Here is a 20632-nt window from a genome sequence, read left to right as displayed (position 1 = left end):
AGAAGAGAGGAGGAAGATATGGAGGTCATAAATGTGATGAGTCAGGCTGAAGATGTTGGCTTCGTAAATGAAGTAGTTGTAAAAGGAGCGTCAGATGTTGTTACCATTCTCGATAGCCCTGAGGGTAAAGAGAAGAGGAAAATGACGGAAAAATTAGGAAGCATTGAGAGGAGAGTGAAAAATCAGAGAAGGGATAGGAAACCAAGCTACGCCAAGAATAGCCCCTATACAGTACCACCAGTGACAAAGAAAAAAAGTGAGAGGGCAACGAAGAAAGTAACACGGAGGCGAACTGATCTCATTCAGAAGTTGAAAAAACAAGACCAAAGGCAAGTACACTTGTTTTCAATTAACCATTATTCAAAGTTAGATACTTGCTTCCTCTAACCTTTGTATATTTTTGCAGTCGTATTCTCATGACCGTTGACGGGGTAAAAGTCTTGGCCGAGGATCTCGAAACGTTGTGGAACCTGAAAGGAGTCCTCAGTGGCCAAGTAAGTGTCATTTTTTAAATTAAGTGTTGTCTTCAGTACCCATTGTTGAGGTAATTAAGAATTTTTTTTGAGTTGTAGGTGTTGGATGTATATGGGAAGTATTTGTGCGCCTCCAACAATGCCTTGACTGGACGGATTGTATATATTCCTTCGTCAGTACATGTAAGAGACTTTTTTGTAGCTATACATGTTACTTTACAACTTATCCATCATTTAGTGTTCCCACAAAATTCATTTCATTGTACAGGGATATAAGACTTCAGGGCGTGATTCAATGGATGACAAAAATAAGTTGGACTCCGATCGGTTGGCGAACGAGCTATTGCATCGTACACTTGACCATATCCCGTTAGAAGATATTGGGATGCTTTTAATCCCATGCTGTCAAGACTTTCATTGGGCTCTTGTGCTTGTTGATATGGTGAATAAAAAGATGGTCGAGTTCAACTCAATGGAAGGGGACTCATTTCAGGAGCGAGCATCTCCCACTGTAAGTAAATTAACATCTTCTGTAACATTTAAAGTTACTTCCATATGTATAACACTCAATATTCCTTCGTTGTCTTAAATTCAGGTAGCATTAATGAAGGAATATTTGAAGGGCCGGGGTTGCAACATCGATGACTTTCCATATTCACAGATGGATGGCTTTCGAAAGCAGAACAATGGGTGGGTTCAAACTTAAAACTTTCGAATTTATGTTAGTATTCCTATCTCATTCGTAGTTAGCTTAAAAGTAACTCCATTCAATGCATGCTTTTATACAGGGTTGATTGCGGCGCTTTTGTCCTAAAAGCGATTGAGCATCTCTACCATGGTCAACCACTGAACTTTGGGCCGACAGACATTCCTGAATTTCGGCTACACCTCTGTGAGAGATTTTTACGAGGAGAGTTTGGGGACTGCACACTTATATAGGAACACCTTCTAATGTTCATGGATGCTTATTTTTTTCTGATGATCATGCTAAAAAATTTATTTTTTAATGGAGATTGGCAGGGGAATTGTTAAATGGCAAGGGAAGTTGTTATGGTCTGTGTTTTTGTTTGTGAATGGGTGGAGAACTTGTAAATTGAAATAGGTTTAATGGAAGTGTGTTTGTGTTTGTGAATGGGTGGAGAACTTGGTTGGTGAAACAGGTTTTATGGAATTGTGAACTTGTTTATGAATGTGGAGAAGTTGTAAATGTAAGCAGGTTTTATGGAAGTGTGTTTGTGTTTGTGTTTGTGTTTCAATTTGAATATTGGAACTTGTAAATTTAAACAGGTTTTAGACATGTGTGTTTGTGTTTCTGAATGAGTAGGGAAGTGATAAATTAAAACATAATATGATGTGTGTTTGTGTTTGTGAACAGAATATGAAGTGTGTTTGTGTTTGTGTTTAAACAGGTTTTAGACATTTTCAATTCCAGCAGCTTTACTCCCCTGAAAAATGGTTGGTGACCCTTTTTCTGGGTTGGTAACCCACATTCCACGGTCAATCACCCAAAAAAAGGGAGGTTGGTAACCTTAAGTTTCAATTCCAGCAGCTTTACTCGCCTGAAAAAATGGTTGGTGACCCTTTTTCTGGGTTGGTAACCCACATTCCAAGGTCAATCACCCAAAAAAAAGGGAGGTTGGTAAGCCTAAATTTCTATTCCAGCAGCTTTACTCCCCTGGAAAATGGTTGGTGACCCTTTTTCTGGGTTGGTAACCCACATTCCACGGTCAATCACCCAAAAAAAGGGGAGGTTGGTAACCTTAATTTTCAATTCCAGCAGCTTTACTCCCCTGGAAAAATAGTTGGTGACCCTTTTTCTGGGTTGGTAACCCACATTCCACGGCCAATCACCCAAAAAAAGGGAGGTTGGTAACCTTAATTTTCAATTCCAGCAGCTTTACTCCCCTGAAAAATGGTTGGTGACCCTTTTTTTCGGTTGGTAACCCACATTCGAAGGTCAATCACCAAAAAAAAAGGGAGGTTGGTAAGCCTAAATTTCAATTCCAGCAGCTTTACTCCCCTGGAAAATGGTTGGTGACCCTTTTTTGGGTTGGTAACCCACATTCCAAGGTCAATCACCCAAAAGAAAGGGAGGTTGGTAACCTTAAATTTCAATTCCAGCAGCTTTACTCCCTTGGAAAATGGTTGGTGACCCTTTTTTTCGGTCGATCACCCACTTTCGAATGTTGGTAACCTCGTTTTGGGGGAGTCGATAACCTGAATTTTGAATTCCAGTAGCTTTATCAACCAAGGGAATAGGTTGATGATCCAATTTTGTGTGTTGATAACCTCACTTCCGATTGGTTGATGACCTATTTTGGGGGAGTCGATAACCTGGATTCTGAATTCCAGTAGCTTTATCAACCAAGGGAATGGGTTGATGATCCAATTTTGTGTATTGATAACCTCACTTCCGATTGGTTGATGACCTATTTTGGGGGAGTCGATAACCTGGATTTTGAATTCCAGTAGCTTTATCAACCAAGGGAATAGGTTGATGATCCAATTTTGTGTGTTGATAACCTCACTTCCGATTGGTTGATGACCTATTTTGGGGGAGTCGATAACCTGGATTCTGAATTCCAGTAGCTTTATCAACCAAGGGAATGGGTTGATGATCCAATTTTGTGTGTTGATAACCTCACTTCCGATTGGTTGATGACCTATTTTGGGGGAGTCGATAACCTGGATTTTGAATTCCAGTAGCTTTATCAACCAAGGGAATAGGTTGATGATCCAATTTTGTGTGTTGATAACCTCACTTCTGATTGGTTGATGACCTATTTTGGGGGAGTTGAAACCTGAATTTTGAATTCCAGTAGCTTTATCAACCAAGGGAATGTGTTGATGATCCAATTTTGTGTGTTGATAACCTCACTTCCGATTGGTTGATGACTTATTTTGGGGGAGTCGATAACCTGGATTTTGAATTCTAGTAGCTTTATCAACAAAGGGAATGGGTTGATGATCCAATTTTGTGTGTTGATAACCTCACTTCCGATTGGTTGATGACCTATTTTGGGGGAGTCGATAACCTAAATTCCAACATTCAAGTACTTTTATCAACCAAGGGAATGGGTTGATGATCCCATTTTGTATGTTGATAACCTCACTTCCGATTGGTTGATGACCTATTTGGAGGGAGTTGATAAGCTGAATTCCAACATCAAGTAGCTTTATCAACCTAGGGAATTGGTTGATAATCATATTGTTTGTGCTGGTAATCCAATTCTGATTGCTGATAGGTCCATTTTCATGGTTTAGATGTAGGAGAGCGACAACTAAATAGAGAACAAATAGCATATCTATATCCAAAAAAATTGTTTATGTATTGATGTTCCAATTACAACAATTCTTTACAAAATAACAAAAAAGAAGTCATTATAATATCTTAGAACATTCAAAAAATTCAATTACACCCTTACACAAAGAAGGGAGCTTGGCAAGGTACGCCCGACCTACTGAGTATGGGTGCAGAAGGCCCAATAGCAGTTTGGTCAACTTGTTGTCTTACCACGGGTGGTTCTTTGCAACTTCTTCTATTGTGGCCAAGTTGTCTACATCGGGTGCATTTGTAATGTAATCCACCTTTCAATTCGCGATCAGTTCTTCTCGTACGCGGCCTTCCCGGTGGTCGCTTTGCAATTGGCGGCAATATTGTCATCAAGGATTCGGGATTTAATTCCCATTGGGTCCTGTCTAGTGTCGGGTGCAAAACTTCAGCGTACGTATCCCGATATCTCTCTACATGAAACCATTTCTCGCAGTAATCGTATGCATCAAAATCTGTGATGCCAATGGCTGCCATGGCAAGTCCACACGGGAGTCCAAATGTTTGGAATGCACGACAACTGCACGTGTGAAGTTCCAAGTTTACGCCATCTGTATGTTCAAGCGACCGTACTTCATATTCATGAACCCCAACTCGATAAGCTGTATACTGTCGGCTCTCTTCCCTCGCTAATGTTATACGTTCTTCTGCGTAATGAGTCAAATTTGTTTGCCAACTATGACCCAATTTCTGACGCTTTTGAATGAAGTCTGTAGTCTGATGTCTAGTGTGCTCTACCAATGATGCAATCGGCAATCTTCTCGCATCCTTCAGGACAACATTGAAACACTCCGATCTATTTGTAGTCAATACATCATACCTATCCCCCTTAAAGTAAAAACTAGCCCAGTGTTCGTTCACAATGTAACTTATCCACTTGTGTGCACGTTCATTCCTCACCTTAATCTTGTCCATAGTTTCTCTGAACACTCTCTCTCTCTCAAAGTCCGTGCGGCTTTCCAAAACAATCTCTCAAGTAGAACATCTTTGAACTCGGATCGCAAATTGGCGGCGAGGTGACGCATGTAATAACTATGATGAGAATTGGGAAATATATTAGGCACTGCCTGCAACAACCCCTTCTGTCGATCGGAGCATATGGTGAATATGTTCATCTCCGTTGCCAATACGTACTGCCTCAGCAACATAAAAAACCACCTCCAACTATCTTCGTTCTCCGTCTCAACAACCTCAAATGCTAATGGATATAAACCGTTGTTACCATCGACCCCGATTGCAATCAATAAGATTCCTAGATACTTCGCTCGCAGATGTGTCCCATCAACCAAAATTATAGGCCTGAGTGTTCGATGAAAAGACCCTATGCTGGGACCAAATATCCAAAATAAGCGAACAAATCTATCATCTCCCATAGGTCGTAAATCTCTGGCTCTGAAAACACGCATATAGCTGCCGGGATTTCTTCTCATCATCTGAACTGTAAGTTCAGGCAATATTCGATAAGAGTCCTCCACATTTCCACACTTAATCTCAAGTATGATGTTCATCGCGTTGTACGCTTTCCAATAGCTTATAATTATACCCCAATGCATTTTGATATATTCTTGTATGATCTTCGTCCTCACATCATCTGGGCAAGCAAATAAGCGTAAACATGTCTGAGCAACCTAAGCTGCTGTGACAAGAGGGTGATCATTGCCCCTTAATTTAGTTCTACACGTATGGTCGGGGACAAACGACTTCACTAACACACAGGTCATATGATTAGTACCCGTTATACGCCATTTGCAGCCCTCTACCTTGCATCGAACGACATACTTCTTCGGTGTTGACTTTGACCTCACGAACATAAACCTCTGCCGAATAGCGTACTCTTTGACAACCTTTTTGAAGTGTTGCATATTAGAAAATATTGCCCCAACCGTTAACTGCTCAAATTGAAGATTATTAGTATCTACATCATGGGCTCCAACAAACATCCCATCTGCTTTCATTGGCCGACTACTGTCAGTCGGAACCGGTTGAGATCCCTCTCTGATAGGAGAACCCCCTTTGATAGGAGAATTCGCACTGAAAGGCTGAGCGCATGGACTAACACCGATATTTCCATAATCGTCATCATCATCCTCCTCCTCCTCCTCCTCATCATCATCACTACCATCGTCATTATCATCATCATTTCTTTCTTCTTCTAAATCTAAACCCCTCACACAGAAACCGTCTTCAAAAACATTACTGAAGTCCACTTTAAGATCTCCCACATTTTGGAAGTCATCGATACCTCCACTAACATGGTTGCCATACAAATCACTTGCCAATGTTTCATTTAAGTCAATTTCAGACCTGCATAGTTCGGCAATATATAATCAAATTGGATCCATATGAATTATAAATTGAAATATGGAAGTATTCAAACATTGCCAAAGAACTACAATACCTTATGACAGGTTCTGCTGGAGCACCTCTTATCTCTTCACTTACATCTTCACTTACATATCTCCCATCAAATTCACTTTCGTAGTCTTTTTGCAAGTCCACTTCAAAACGATGACGTTTTTGGGACTGAATCGAAGTAGAAGGAATGCTACGATTAAGAGAGGGTCTCCTAGTGCAGAGTTTGTTTGGGGGAAGCATTGACAAATTCAACAAATTAATACATTTGTCATTTATGCTCTTAGTTATGTATATCATCATAGAATTGAACATGTATCTGTCAAACATCCTTAATATTGTTTGGAGGACATCATCATCATCGACGTCGATTAAAGTGACTATATATGGATCTACAACATATCGACATTTTATCGATAGTAAAACCTGCCTTTCTATAACACCAATCCTTCTTCGGATTGCAGCTTCAAATTCGTCGAAATTGATTCCGCGGCTGACAGATAACAATGCCTTCTTCCCTCCGACATATTCCCAAGAAACATCATCCTTCAAATCTCCATCATAGTGTAAAAGAAGAGAAACCATTGTTTCAGACATTTTTATAAAATTCTAAATAGGGGTTCTAAACAGAGTTGTTGCTAAAAGGGGATCTTCATATCTTCTTGAGGGGTATTCAAGTGTACACAATGGGTTACCAAGTTCATAAGTGGGGTTATGGACTCTAAATGGGGTTTTACTACCTCAATAGGGGTTTGAAGGCCAGTCCACAAGGTGTTCTAAGAGATTATCAGCTACCTAATGGGGGATTCAAGTCCGTACGGAGGCTTCTGTAAAGGGTAATCAAGTTGCAAATTAGGGGTTTTCAACTCTCTACATAAGGGGGTTTTCAAGTTTCTAAAGGGATTACCATGTACATAGAAGGGGAGTTACCAACAATGTACAAGGGCTTTTCAACACTCTCCAAGGGGGTTACCAAGCCTCTCCGAAGTGTATCAAGTGTCAAAACAAGTTTATCAGGTAAATATATGGGACTTACCAACAGCAAATAAGGGATTATCAAGTGCAAAAAATTGTGATTCATGTACAAAAGGGTTTACATAAACCATCTATATTCGGGTCATCAAACACTAATACCAACTTTATTAGTAGGGTACCAATTCTATAAGAACAGTTTCAGAGATAATAGAATCACAAGCCCTAACTCACCATTTTAAAAGGGTTATAAGATAGGGTTATCAATCACAATAAAGATAAGGTTATCACACACAATACATACAGGGTTATTATCACACACTAAAGACAGGGTTCGAACGCATTAATGGAAGCACTAATCCTAAGAGAGTAGATAACCTACTAACCTTCACTTACACTTCGTGGGTTTCAGGCGTTAATGGAGAAATTTGCAAGAGGTTGGCGGTAAGTTTGGGTAGGTGAAAAGTAAGAGAGAGAAAAATCTACTATAACGTGTTCTTTTTGGCACGAGGGGTATTTGGGTAAAAGGCCATGTCAGAAAAAGGTGTTTCGACCTCCGTTCACAACTTTTCAAAAGGGTGTCACCCATCCGCTATTTTTGTATTTTTCTGTCACCAATTGACAATTTTTCCTATTTAAAAAGTTGTCAAAAGGTTATTAACAGTTCCCAAAAGCCTCTCACAAGCCACTTAAAAAGGAAAAAGACAAGCTAGTACCCCTCAAATAACAAAATTTGGTTGTGCTGATATCATTTCCCTATATAAAATAGAGTTTATATGATGTGTGACCTTGAAGTTAATAGTTTTCCAAAAGTAAAGTGGAGCTCACTTCGAAGGATGATCCAAACTGTTCATTTGCTGGGCAATAATAGATTATTCTGCCCAATTTTCAGTAGAATGCAATGTTTATGATGCCTAAAAAAAGGGGAATGTAGCAGTACAAAAACGCCCACCGTGGGGCTCGAACCCACGACCACAAGGTTAAGAGCCTTGCGCTCTACCAACTGAGCTAGACGGGCTTTTGTTAGAATCGTTTCAAAGGTATATAAAGATTTAATTTATTGGCGCACTTTTATTAGAAGCATTTGAAAATCTTACAATAAATTTAATTAAAAAGGTAACACAAAGTAAAAGAAGTCCAAGATTACAATTAGGATGGTCGGGCATCTACTACTATATAGCAGGAGAAAAATAGATTCTTTTTCTTTTTCTGTGAAAATTACACGTCAGCATTATACAGTTACATCTACTGCCCTCTGCTGGTATGCTACACCTATATAGTCTCCCACGTGCCTCTTCTATTTCTAGATATTTTTCTAGGGTTTCTCTTCTCCACCCAGCTGTCTTTCAACGTGGCAGAAGAGAAAATGGCTATTTTCCATTTATCTGACGTCATAGTTTAGCATTTTTACTGTTTTAACCCTCACCCGTACATGTAAGTATGTAACTATATGCAGGGGTAAGAGCCCGGATGGACAGAAACTCTCTCTCATGCGTCTCGGCATGCAAGAGCTCATAAACCCTCTCTCTCTTTCTTGCAGCTCTCTCTGCAAGACCTTCATCTTTTCCTCCAATCCCACCAAAAAAACCTATTTTTAGGGTTTCCTCCATGAAAGAGTTCGATTGATGGCGGATTCTCTAAATCAGAGGTACCTAATCTTGACATTTCTTAACTAATCAGCAAGGTTTATGCATACGTTTAATTTTGAGTCCAATAATTGGTTTTGGACTCACAATTGGTTGGCATAATCTCAAACGAACGAACAGGGCCTAAATTTTGAGCTCAGGTATGTTTTTTTTTTTCTTTCATTTTTTCCTCTGCTCAATTCAGCTGCAGTGTACTGATTCGTATGAACTTAAATGTTTGAAGAGTTTCCATTTCCCCCTCCAAGATAGATGCAAAAGCTTGGATTATGTTGGGACCAAATCCTGAGCAAAGCCAAACTAGGCTGTTCAGCCCCTATTTTAAATATTCCTTTCCCCTACGGATCAAATGAACTTTACATTCTTCTCCATCCTATTTAATGAGTGCTACCTGAATTATAATATCCTCCATCGTAACTACTATCATCAACTAGCAAAAAGTTGTTCACTATGCAGGAACAGAGGGCTACCATTTGACAAATTTTTTGTTTCTATTTGTATTATATAAGATCATGCATTTTCCAAAATCACTGAATTCTATCAGCTTCACTTGACAATTGACATTTCTTCAAGCCAAATAAACTTCTCAAATCTCAGTTAAATATTAATTCTTTAATAGTTCCTCAACCTCTATACATGAAGATTTATCAGAGAGTATTCTTAATGCTATCAAGAGAGGATTTTTCCGTAGAATTTGTAGTTCCCAATTTATGGTTTTTTTTTTTTTTTTCCAACCTATTTCTACAGTGTTACTGATAGAACTTGATAATTAGTTTAAATTGCCAAAACGCCGCAGACTGCATGTTCGAGTAGGACGGGAGATGAGTTGTGAATTTTTATGCATCTCCGACTGCTGACCTGAACTAACCATCCCTCCTTCCTCCATCCACTGAAGAGGCAAAGGCAAGTAAGTACCTCGATTCAACTCCTTCTCCACTGAAGAGGCATATGACCCGAGTGGTGCCATTGATGCTGATGCTGAGCCAATGGGATCAATACCAAGCACTCTTTCCACCACATTCTTCTCTTTCTTCTGCTGATGAGTCGGATCCGAAACAAAGAATTCAAAACCTAGCCAACCTGCCTCTTCTTCTCTATCCATTGATGATAAGTAAGTTTTATGCATTTATACTATTGTTTCCATTGGTTTGATTTCAGTGTGAACCTGAAAAAGGAGCCAGGAAAATCCTTCTTGAGCAGTCCTCTCAAATGGGTGTATTTTGGATTTTAATTCAGTTTCATCATTTTTTATGCTACCATTTTGCTTACTAATATTTTTTTGTTTTTCATGACAATGGTGTCCGTTCTTTCTGTCTGCGCAAAGAAAGGGACTTGGAGTTTGGGAGATGAATTCACACTTAAATTGTGAGAAATGAATACCTTTGCATCCATTATGCTCACACTTCAAAGTGCTTTCCCTTCTCTTTTTTTTTTTTTCTGACATGGAAAAGGAGGACTTCAAAGAGCTTTCTTATCAAAACAAGGTAGACTTCACCCTATTTATTTCTTTTCTCTACATAATTATTATTTCAAATTTATGGAAACATGTGTTTGATTAGATTTATAAATATTAGATTAGCGTTCTTTGAGTAGACTTTTAAAAATTGACACACTGTCAAAATGCTTTTAGATTAGCAAATTATTCTTTGTTTTAGAGCTAATTGCTTCCATAGAGACCTTAATGTCACATCATTTGAGGCACAGACCCAAGTCCTTCAACCACAATCAGAATTAATCTTCGATATTTGACGCATTTTGATCTCTCAACTACATGTAACTATTTCTCAAAAAATCACCAACTCAATTAATTTTGCAGATAAAACAGAAGAAATCACAAAGTTTGATAATTAGTGTGGGGTATTTGCCTCTTTTTTGTCAATTGGGATTCGAAATTCAAAATTGTATTACTTTTCCAATGTGGCTCACCTAAAAAATGCCACTCTTTTGTATTTCATAGCTTTGGATGATCTTTTTGATTATTTTCATATTTTTGGATCTTGAAGCTTATCTCCCAAATCTTTGTTTCGTAGCTCTCGATCTGAGATCTCTCTAGATATTTCTCCCACAGTAAACGAAACCCTAACGAAAACCATCTCTATCCTCCTCTCTGTGTAACCCATCAAAACACCTCACCCTCTCTACCGCTCTGTCTCTGCTCTCTCTTGCATATCGTTTCGCTTTTATTTGGATGGAAGATGGCAAAGATGAAGGGTCTTTGTCAACGTTTCTGCTCCCATGATCTTTTACCCAACGTTTTTATGGAAATATGTATAGATTTGACCTAGCATCATGGAAAATCAGTGAAAGAATATCTACTTGGGATTTTTGCCAATTCACAGAGGTTTAATAACACAGGGGTTGGGAGTATCTCTTGCCCATGGGGGAATTTTCTTTTTTGTATTGGCTTCTCTTTTAAAAAAAAGTTTGTTTATGAAGTTCTTTGTGATGGGTATGCAATATGTTTCTACATTTTGTTATTTTATTTCCTTTTTTGGTATGTATATAGCTCTGTTTCATTGGTTTTTTCCTGCTCCTATGATCTTTTACACAATGTTTTTACGGAAAAATGTTCCCAATAGAAATATGCTTGCAATGTTAGCCCGACCCATCCACTAGCTCAGTTTCAAGCATGCCCTTCAACAAATCGTACGTCTCCTACAAATAGGTTAGAAAAGACAGGGGCTACTCAAGCTGTGTGTGTCAGGGTTTCTGTTTTTATATCCTTTTTATCTGATATTTATATATGCTCTCCATCTTAGTTGTAACTATTTAAGATCATTTTCTTCGCTCTGATTGATTCTCAAAACCTTTTATATGCTGAAATCTTTCATCGGATTTGATTTTTCAGACCAAGGATTTCAGTGTTGTTACTGATGTTTTTTGAGAATTGGGTTTTCAGGTGTAGATTTTCCGTACTGAGTTTGATCTTTGTTTTCCTACTTTGAAATCGGAACCCGAGAAAGCCACGAATCTGGGTTTTTTGTGAAAGAAAATTGGAGAGAAGAATGCAGTTGATTTCATATTTAATTGATAAAATTAACCAATGACTGCAATTTGGAAGAAATGATTGGGTTCATTTTTAATTCTATAATCGCTCAACCAGGCTGCTTCTTGCATTTTGTTAATTGGCATTGGATTGGTTTCTGTACTTTAGATTTTTATGCTGGTGGATGAGGTGCATGGTCATGGATTTTCTATTGAAGTTCCATTGCAATCTTACTGTTATGTTTTTGGTTCTATGACGTTTATTGTTTGGGGTTTTCTCAAATAACCTTATATTTTAGTATATTTTTTGGGTTGAATTGAAATCTTGCTTCTTCATTAACTACTGTTCAATTCGATCATTGTGGTTATTATATTAGATATAATCGAAGACTGTTTTCTACCACTTATGCAGGTTCGGTAAAAATGGCAGTAAACTTCTGCTTTGTTTTGTTCTGATGGACTTTCTTTGACTCATCTATATAGGTATTAGCAGTTACGTAGAGGCCTGGTGAATTTGGAAAAAAGTGCTCTCTGGGAATGACTGATGCTGCAAGACAGTTCATATGGCTCTCTGAGGTGTGAACTGTAACTAAATTTGTTGTTACTTACATTTGTAATTTTGTCCGGAGCACCCATGGATTACCACCCATAGTCGAGCATTAGTTCATTCAATAAGGATAATAACATGAATGTCATACAATTATATATTTTCACGTGGGCGCAAATGGATGCACATGCGTGGTGACTAAGCATTTTTTTTTATCCCTGTTGATCTCCTCAGCCAATATTTATATTTATTCCTGTGCAATTTGCACATGAAGCCAAGAATAGACACTGCTAAAGACACCTTCCTTTCTTTCAATTTCGTGTGATGACCTTTTTGACAGTGAAATCCTTAACATAGTACCCTTATTTTAATCCCGAATCATAAAGAGGAGAAAAAATTCCCACTATAGTAGAATAATGCAGTTATTTTTGCCATTCGATTAGGTTTTACTGTTCTTTTTTGTGCTTCGGCAGATAATGCAATGGGGTTTATTGTAGCGTCGAGAATAGGGCAACAATATACCCAGTTGCCACAGAGGGTCTCCATAGCTACATTCTACATTGTCATGAAGCACAGTGACCCGTGACCATGGGACAAGATGTTAGATAACTATAGATGTTAGTTGAAGAACATATTTTCTCTTGAAATGATACATTTATTCAATGCTCTCCAATTTTAGGTAGAGACCTTCTAGCTTTATGGGTTATGAACAAACATGCCACTTACTATCTTTCAATGGTATGCATGGTCCCAGTGGCCCCAATTTTGTTATATTCTCATTTTGAATCAGTGTTTTGTATAGTTCTAATCATTCTTGAGAATTAAGAATTTATAGATATGTGGCAACTGCCCTTGCTGTAGATACTAAAGCGGTTAAGCGTTTAAACACTTCTCCTGTCAAAGTATAACAATATACCATACAAAAGAGAGCTGAAGCTAGATTCTCGCGAGAGGATGTGAATGGTTATCCTCTAGGCATATCATGCACATGTTTAGTAGTTCATATTAGATATGGGATCATCAAAAAATATTTTTTCGAATGGTTTCTATGATACCGAACTTCAAATTAACAATTAGTATTTTTATATGGCTGAATCATGTGAAAACCAAATAATGTCAAAGATCACAACCAAATAATGTCAAATATTGCTTTATTTTTCTATTTTACAGTGTCTAAATCAGTATGCAATGCTATTTTTTTATCATTTTCTTCGTCGTCCCGTGAATCGCAGGGGGGTTTTTTACTAGTAAAGAATAAAAGATTTGGTGCTTATGTATAATAGAGAGAGAGAGAGAGATGATTAAGGGAAGTGATATATCTAAACCCCCCCCTCCCTCCACCAACACGCGCACACCTTTTACTTGGGCAGTCCCCTCTAGTGAATTTATGACTACTCTCTTACACTAGAGGAGGCTGTCCCAAAGTAAAGAATAGGGGCAAATATATCATTTCCCGAACATTTATTGTTAATCATTTAGAGCATATTAATGTGGATACAGCATGCTGAACACAGATAAGGGTCCTTGATTTGGTCTGTCTATAAGGCGGGCTCCATTTTGATGGTCTAAAAACTATTTTGATCCAACGATCCAAATCATTCACCATGTTACCTACAAATGAATGGTTAAATTAGTAAAACACTTTTATGAAACTCCTTTTATGAAACTCCTTTTTAGGGGCTGTTTGGATAGGCGGTTTTAGAATACAGGTTTTTGTTTGAAAGCCATGTAAAATTCTGGATTTTACAATCCAGGTTTTAGAAATCTCTCCACGATCCTGAGGTTTCTAAAACCTAGAAACAAGGCATGGTCTCCTACTCTTGCTCGACGAAAAAAGGGGCGAGAAATCATAAAACGACGGACAAAACAAAACGACGGACAGTCTCTTTCTTTTGCCTCCCACCCAGGATTTTGAGGAAATCTAAGATTTTAAAAAATTGATATCCAAATGGCCCCTTATGCAAACTTTGGGTTTATCATTGCCTTAAAAAAAAAATTTACTCATTTTTTTTGCATGAAAAATGTTCGTGCATGTCACATGTTCTTTATTCCAATAAAATGATGACAATCAGATGATTTGATTATGAATTTATGACTACTCTTTTTTTACACTAGTAGGGATGGGCCCAGGGAAGTTAAAAGAGGAGAATGTATCATTTCCTTTGATTATTTTAGGGAAATGATATCTGCGCCAAGGCGTTTCGATAAACAAGCGCTCCACTTGTTTGTCGTGTAGTATTTAAAGGGTTTAAAGAGCTTTTTGAAAATGGTAATATCCTCTAAATCCCTTTAAATACTACACGACAAACAAGTGGAGCGCTTGTTTATCGAAACACCTTGACGCAGATATCATTTCCCTTATTTTATCTCTCTCTCTCTCTCTCTCTCTCTCTCTCACACACACACACACACACACACACACACACACACTTGCGTACTGTGGAGATGAGACATGAATCGGAGATCCTTGGAAGTACCTGGTTTTTCCAGTGTTTGGTTGCTTGGTTTCTCTTAGGCTCTGTTTGGTTGCATAGAAATGTGGCATTGGGGTGGGATTTTCTTTCCAAATGAAGTTCCACACTACCGTTTGGATGTGTTTTTTTTTTTTTAAACTCTGTTTGACCACTGGGGTTGTTGGATGCTTGTCGGCCCATGTGGCCTTCTCCACAACGCCGAATGGCAAACCCAGAAATGAGAGTTTTTTTTTTTGTAGAAAAGGGATGGGAACGGGATTTCGAATGACTCAAGATTCCTTCTTACTGCCCGAGGCATTTCCGAGAGGACGTGAGGGCAGAAAAAATAAAAATAACAGAGAAGACCATTCATGGCCGCAACCACCATTCTCTCTTCCTCGAGCTCCTCTTCATTCCCCTCACCACTGAAGTCGACGAGCAGAAAGTGGAAGGCCAGTCCGGTAAGTTCGTTTTTTCAATTTTTTTTGCCCCTTTGAATCGAAGCTTTTTGATGTTAGCTCTATTTGAGGGCTTTCTTGCATTGTGAAGTGTTGGGTTCTTTATTTGGGGTTTTTTGTTGTTGTCTGGAACCCTACCCATAAGAAAAAGACGAAACCCATGCTGTAACTTGGTTTGCATGTGTGATATTCGACCGGTTTATTTTTTTTTGGGGGTTTTATTGTTTGATGTATCTGAAAGACTGAAACCCTAGTGAGAAAAATCAGTTTGCTTTGTGGGGTTTTTTGGTCGAAATGGCGAAGTTGTGCCCGCTCCTCTCGAGTTTTTCCGCATATTAAACCCTAAAATGGCGAATTGTATTTATTTATTTGGGGTTTTCTGCTATTTGTTAGTCTATTTTTCCGCATTTCTTCCCCTCTTCCAGTACTATTTGAATGGAGTTTTAGGGTAATCATTTCTTTTATTTTTACATTTTTCTTCTCATCCAACTTCTCTACTAGGTGGTTGCTTTATTATTTCTGTTTCAATCTCTGAACTTGTTAACTTGCCCATCAAAAATAAAAAACTTGTTAACTGATGACTATTTTTGTAGATAGTTTATGTCCATTCCTTGCATTATGTATATAATTTTTTTTCCTCTTTATTTGATAAGACTGTTTCTTCATATCCCCTCTGTTTGGCTTGTGATGAAATGAATTTTTTTATTTGGGCTTTAATGGTATTGTTTACTAGATTTTTTCGCATTTCCTCAACCGTAAGAAGGAAATCAGTTTGATTTGTGCTATTAGGGCTCTTCTGATGCGAATGTGCACATGAATTGCATTGTTAACATGTTTTTTTTATATTTTTAATCAATGAATCCAACACACGGGAACTTGTGGTTTTGTGATTTTTTGCAACTGTTACACAACACGGTTATGTTTGGTTCGAATTTTGACTCATGGAATGGTTACTAACACGGCACTAATTTTGATGCAATTATTTATGTTAGACTTGATCCAACTATGATAAGACATCAGGATGGAGGACGATGATTGGGAAATAGATGGTTATGTCTATACCGAGGGAAGTGAAGGCAGTGACGATGAAGATGATTTGGTTGACGAAGTGGCCTCAGTTGTTTGTGTTGGTGCGTGTTTATTTTTAATGACGGTAATGGGCGAAAAAGGGCTTTTCATAGAAAGGGGTCCTTACCAGAACCACTATCTCATTGATCGCAGTTTCGTGAACTATGTAGTAGAGAGCAATGAGCATTGTCATAATCTCCTTAGGATGAACGTCGAATGATTTAGACGATTCGTGAATATTTTTAAGGAGAGCGGCACCCTAAAGGACACTATCCACTGCAATGTTGATGAACATGTTGCGATTTTCCTGCACACAGTTGCACACAACCTGAGGAACCGTTACATGAAAGTGTATTGTCGAAGGTCTGGAGAAATCATAAGTCGTTACTTCAATAAGGTTCTCTGTGCCATTCTGTCTATGGTAGACAAATTTATAATACCACATTCTTCGGAGACACCTACGCAGATTGCGGAAAATCCAAGATGGTACCCTTATTTTAATGTAACCTCCTTCCGTTAAAATTATCTCTAATTTCTAGTGTAACACATAACACTAACACCGTCACTTGTAATTGTTTAGGACTGCATCGGCACGATAGATGGGACACACATTCTTGCAAAAGTACTAGCCGAAATGAAGAAGCGATTTATTGGTCGTAAGGGCCACCCAATGCAGAATGTACTCGCCGCGTGCGACTTTGACATGAAATTCACATTTGTTGTCGCGGGATGGGAAGGGTCTACGTCGGACTCTAGGATCTTAGTGGACGCCATCGCTGACGACTTTGGAATTACCCGCCACCCTGGGAAGTTCTACCTTGCAGACGCAGGCTTTCCGTTAGTAAGCAATTTTATCACTCCTTACCGCGTTACAAGGTACCATCTAAGTGAAAAGAGAGGGTGATGCCGAATGATGCGTATATTGCTGAGGTTGATAGAGAAGTAGCTGAAGTAGAAGGTAGACGTGCCCGCCGCCGCCGCCGAGAAGCTCCCGATGAAGATGATTCAGAGGCAGAAGAACATGAAAGTGCACCACGATTGGGTCGAATAGCCGATGCTAGGGAAGGAAATCGGATTCGGGAGCAGATCTGTAGTGACATGTGGAATGATTACCGCGCGGCCCACTGATGTCGAACTGTTTATTTTGTTTTGAAATTTGGATTGTGTAGTTAATTTGATACTCTTAAGTGAAGTATTGTTATGGTCCTGCAAACACTAAACTATTGTGGTTGTCTACATGAGGCAAGGAATGGAAACATCGGCTGATGATGGGAAGGGAAAATATGCGGCTGATGAATGGAAGGGAAAAAATGCGTCTTGGACATCTGAGATGGACTTGGTGTTATTACAGGCCCTTAGGCATGAGGCCATAGAGGGGGGCAAAATTCCCAACAGCTTCAAGAAGAGTGCGTATAAGTATGCACTACTTGAAGTTAATCAGGCATGCGGTACCGATTTGACGTTTGAAAAAGTGAGAAACCATGTTAAGACAATGAAAGCCAACTACAGAATTGTGGCTGAGATGCTTGCCACAAGTTGCTTTGGATGGGATGAAGAGAAAAAAGAATATCGTAGTTACAAGGGGCGTTGCCATGGAGTACTTGAAGGTATTAATTATAAGCATATCCATGGTTTTTTAAGTTATATAATGCAAACCGCTAGCTTTCAACTGATCTGCTTTTGTTTTATTCCTAGTCTTATCCTAACAGGAAGATGTACTTCAGTCAGCGTCATGATTTTTAGGAGGAGATGGCTGAAATATTTGGCGATGAATATGCACATGGAACCTACAAAAAAACAAACAAGAATGTTATGCGGCCTTCTGAGGAGGAGGTTTACGTTGTCAACGTGGCCAATGAAGCGAGTGAATACACTGAACACACTTCGTCTCAATTTGATTTTATTGGTACTGGGTCTCAGTACGACGACATGCCGAGTTATATTCCGATCGAAGAAATGCCTCAGGTACCTTCCCCTCGTAGGACTTCGCCACCTGAGGTCGGGCAGCGGTCGCAGCGCACTCCGACACCTACTCCAATGGAAACAAGTGCTGATGCAGGTGGAAGCCAATCTGTTGCTTCTTCTAAGAGGAAGAAGAGAGGGGTGTCTGACATGAAGGAGTGTGTACTGGATTTCACTCAAAGCGTCAAGGACATGGCTTCCGTCCTTCATGCTAGGAATGAGAGGGCTGATATCCAATGCCAGAAGGTGATGGAAGCATTACAGGAGATAGAGGGCCTTGACCGTGGTGCCATTTGTGACATTTACGACTACTTGGTTGTAAACGGAAAAGAGGGTCGTGGGTTTCTGAACAGCCCGAAGGACATGCGTGTATTGTTTGTCAACAAGTTCCTTCATCGTCGCTCAACTGTCCGCCATTCCTCCGACTATGGTCTCTGATGCTGCTATTATCAGTAGTTGTTATTTATCATGCTTTGTTTGTTTGGATCATTAGAGTGTTCCTCGCAGTCGTTGGTACTATGCCATCGAACTTGTTTCTGCATTATGTGGATTTGCTTGTTATTTGATGTACGCCCCTAACCTCCTTCGTGTTTGGGGCTCGTAGGTACTATGCCATGGAACATGTTTATGTATTATGTGGATTTGCACTCGTAGGTACTATGCATGGAACTTGTTTATGTATTATGTGGATTTGCTTCTGATTTGCTGTACGTCCCATTCCATGTTGTGTTTGGGGCTCCATTTATTTGTTGTGTACCATTGAACTCGTACGTACTTGATGTAGGAGCATCTCCTTGAAAATTCTAAAGTGGCCAAATTTTTTCATTAGCGTAGGTTTATCTTTGATCATTAGAGCTAAGCCAATAGGATAGCTTAGTCATTTGTGCATTTTTCTTATCCTTTTTGGTCTTTTCTTAAACTAGGGGTAGTTTAGGCATAAGAATCATTTGTAATTGGCTATAAAAGCCAACTTTCTTTCATTGCCAGCGGAACCCACTGTCATAGTTTCCATTTTCACATGAGTTGCCTTCTCAAAATTTATTCATTATAAGAAAAGGAATTTTGTGTTATCAGTTACTCTCTTTTCTTTTTTAATGCGAATGGGATTATGTCTTATAGGTAAGAGAACATAGAGGAGTAGGAGCAACTTTTTTGATTTTTTGCAGGTAGGAAATTGTACCACACAAGGTCATCTTACTAATTCTAACCACAAAGATCCTATTTTCTCATGTGAATTGCCTGTTTCTTCAATGTCTCATTTGTAATTGGCTTGGATCTGCTGTTTTGATACAAGTGCCTTTTAGGCTTTAAATTTTGTTTGACTGAAGGTCTGGAATGTTGTAAATTGGACTGAAATTTTCAAGGTATTCGAGGCAACAGAGAGCTATCATAGAGAAATAAAAGTCCGCTCATAAACTGTTTTGAAAATTCTTAGTTTTGGTACTGTTGTCACAGTTGTCATCAACCACAACCATCAGACTAGAACATCTAATTCAACAACTAAAAAGTAGTAGTACTTCAATGTTCTGTGTGCTCTGGATGAAGAAAATGTGAGTAATGCTAGCATAGTGCCATGTAGCTCTCTGGCTTTGAAAAGGTGCTGGGTATTCCTTAGAATCATTTATACTTGGTCCAATAATTCCTTATAGACCTGAACACTATGGTGTAGTGTGAAGACATTTTGTTTCTACTTGATCCGACATTCATCTTCATGGCTGCACTTCAACTAATGTAGTAGTACTTCAATGTTCTATGTGCATTTCTGCAGGTTAATAGCGAAAAACAAGTTCTATGTGGTTTTTAAGGGAAGAGAGGTAGGCGTTTATGACAGTTGGCAACACTGTCATGTTCAAGTTAACGGGTTTAGTGGAGCGTGCTTTCATTCCTATAGGAGTAGGGATGAGGTAGAAGCTGACTTTAATGCGTTTTTCCATGGCATTAATGGCCCTACCAAAGATATAAAAGAAGATACGAACATTCATGCGGATTCTCAAGCCTCAACAAGTTCTGTTGTGACCAGTTCCTCTTACACTTAGGTTGAACTGTGTTGTTTGTTACAGAAGGATCAGTTACAGTGGAGGAATATCACCTTTGAAGGACAGCTTTGCTCTTGCATCAGCTGGTTGTAGTATGTTTTATTCTCTGATATTAGGTGTTGTATTGTGTTCGCTTGTGTAAACTTTATGATCCTAGTCACGGATCTTATTTTGCATCGTGGGTTTTAGCTTTACTAGTTGTTATTTTTTTATATCTTGGAATGGTAAATACTCTTGGGTTTGTATGGAAATCATTTGCAGTTGAATTTGTGTGCTTTTCTCTGTTCCATATATTACTATATAATCTAAGTGCAGATGGTATTATTGAATTTCAGTTGCATCAGCTGGGTGA

At 38.8% G+C, this 20632-nt stretch overlaps 1 protein-coding gene, 1 long non-coding RNA gene and 1 other non-coding gene across 9 annotated transcripts; 2 read left to right on the top strand and 1 right to left on the bottom strand.

The window, feature by feature from the left end:
• The first annotated feature begins 201 nt into the window (after positions 1-201).
• Positions 202-1412, top strand: LOC143852429 (uncharacterized). The gene is made up of 5 exons (XM_077361811.1): positions 202-494; positions 573-656; positions 742-984; positions 1069-1163; positions 1262-1412. The coding sequence occupies exons 1-5, from the start codon at positions 417-419 to the stop codon at positions 1410-1412; spliced, it is 651 nt and encodes a 216-aa protein (XP_077217926.1). The 5' UTR covers positions 202-416.
• A 6661-nt stretch (positions 1413-8073) lies between these two features.
• On the bottom strand, positions 8074-8146 carry TRNAK-CUU (transfer RNA lysine (anticodon CUU)). The gene has a single exon. It is a non-coding gene; the product is annotated as a tRNA-Lys (tRNA).
• A 343-nt stretch (positions 8147-8489) lies between these two features.
• On the top strand, positions 8490-20027 carry LOC143853007 (uncharacterized). 7 transcript variants are annotated; one of them, XR_013236955.1, is made up of 5 exons: positions 8490-8914; positions 9568-10255; positions 12240-12332; positions 15017-15217; positions 20013-20027. It is a non-coding gene; the product is annotated as an uncharacterized LOC143853007 (long non-coding RNA). The 7 variants fall into 7 exon arrangements; XR_013236952.1 differs by lacking the exons at positions 15017-15217; positions 20013-20027 and adding an exon at positions 12777-13078 and having other exon boundaries at positions 8504-8914; XR_013236953.1 differs by lacking the exons at positions 15017-15217; positions 20013-20027 and having other exon boundaries at positions 8529-8914; positions 9568-9882; positions 10096-10255; positions 12240-12618.
• The last annotated feature ends 605 nt before the right edge of the window (positions 20028-20632 follow it).

Source organism: Tasmannia lanceolata, unplaced genomic scaffold (genome assembly GCF_043159265.1).
Source record: "Tasmannia lanceolata isolate RefF3 unplaced genomic scaffold, GAP_Taslan_0.1 ptg000019l, whole genome shotgun sequence".
Lineage (NCBI taxonomy): Eukaryota > Viridiplantae > Streptophyta > Magnoliopsida > Canellales > Winteraceae > Tasmannia > Tasmannia lanceolata.
This window is presented reverse-complemented; position numbering and strand designations above follow the sequence as displayed.

Excerpts from the sequence above, each read along its gene's own strand:
- LOC143852429 (XM_077361811.1), top strand. The coding sequence starts at position 417 with ATGACCGTTGACGGGGTAAAAGTCTTGGCCGAGGATCTCGAAACGTTG. Across the intron at positions 495-572 it reads AAGGAGTCCTCAGTGGCCAA|GTGTTGGATGTATATGGGAA; the intron begins GTAAGTGTCATT and ends TTTGAGTTGTAG. Across the intron at positions 1,164-1,261 it reads TTTCGAAAGCAGAACAATGG|GGTTGATTGCGGCGCTTTTG; the intron begins GTGGGTTCAAAC and ends GCTTTTATACAG.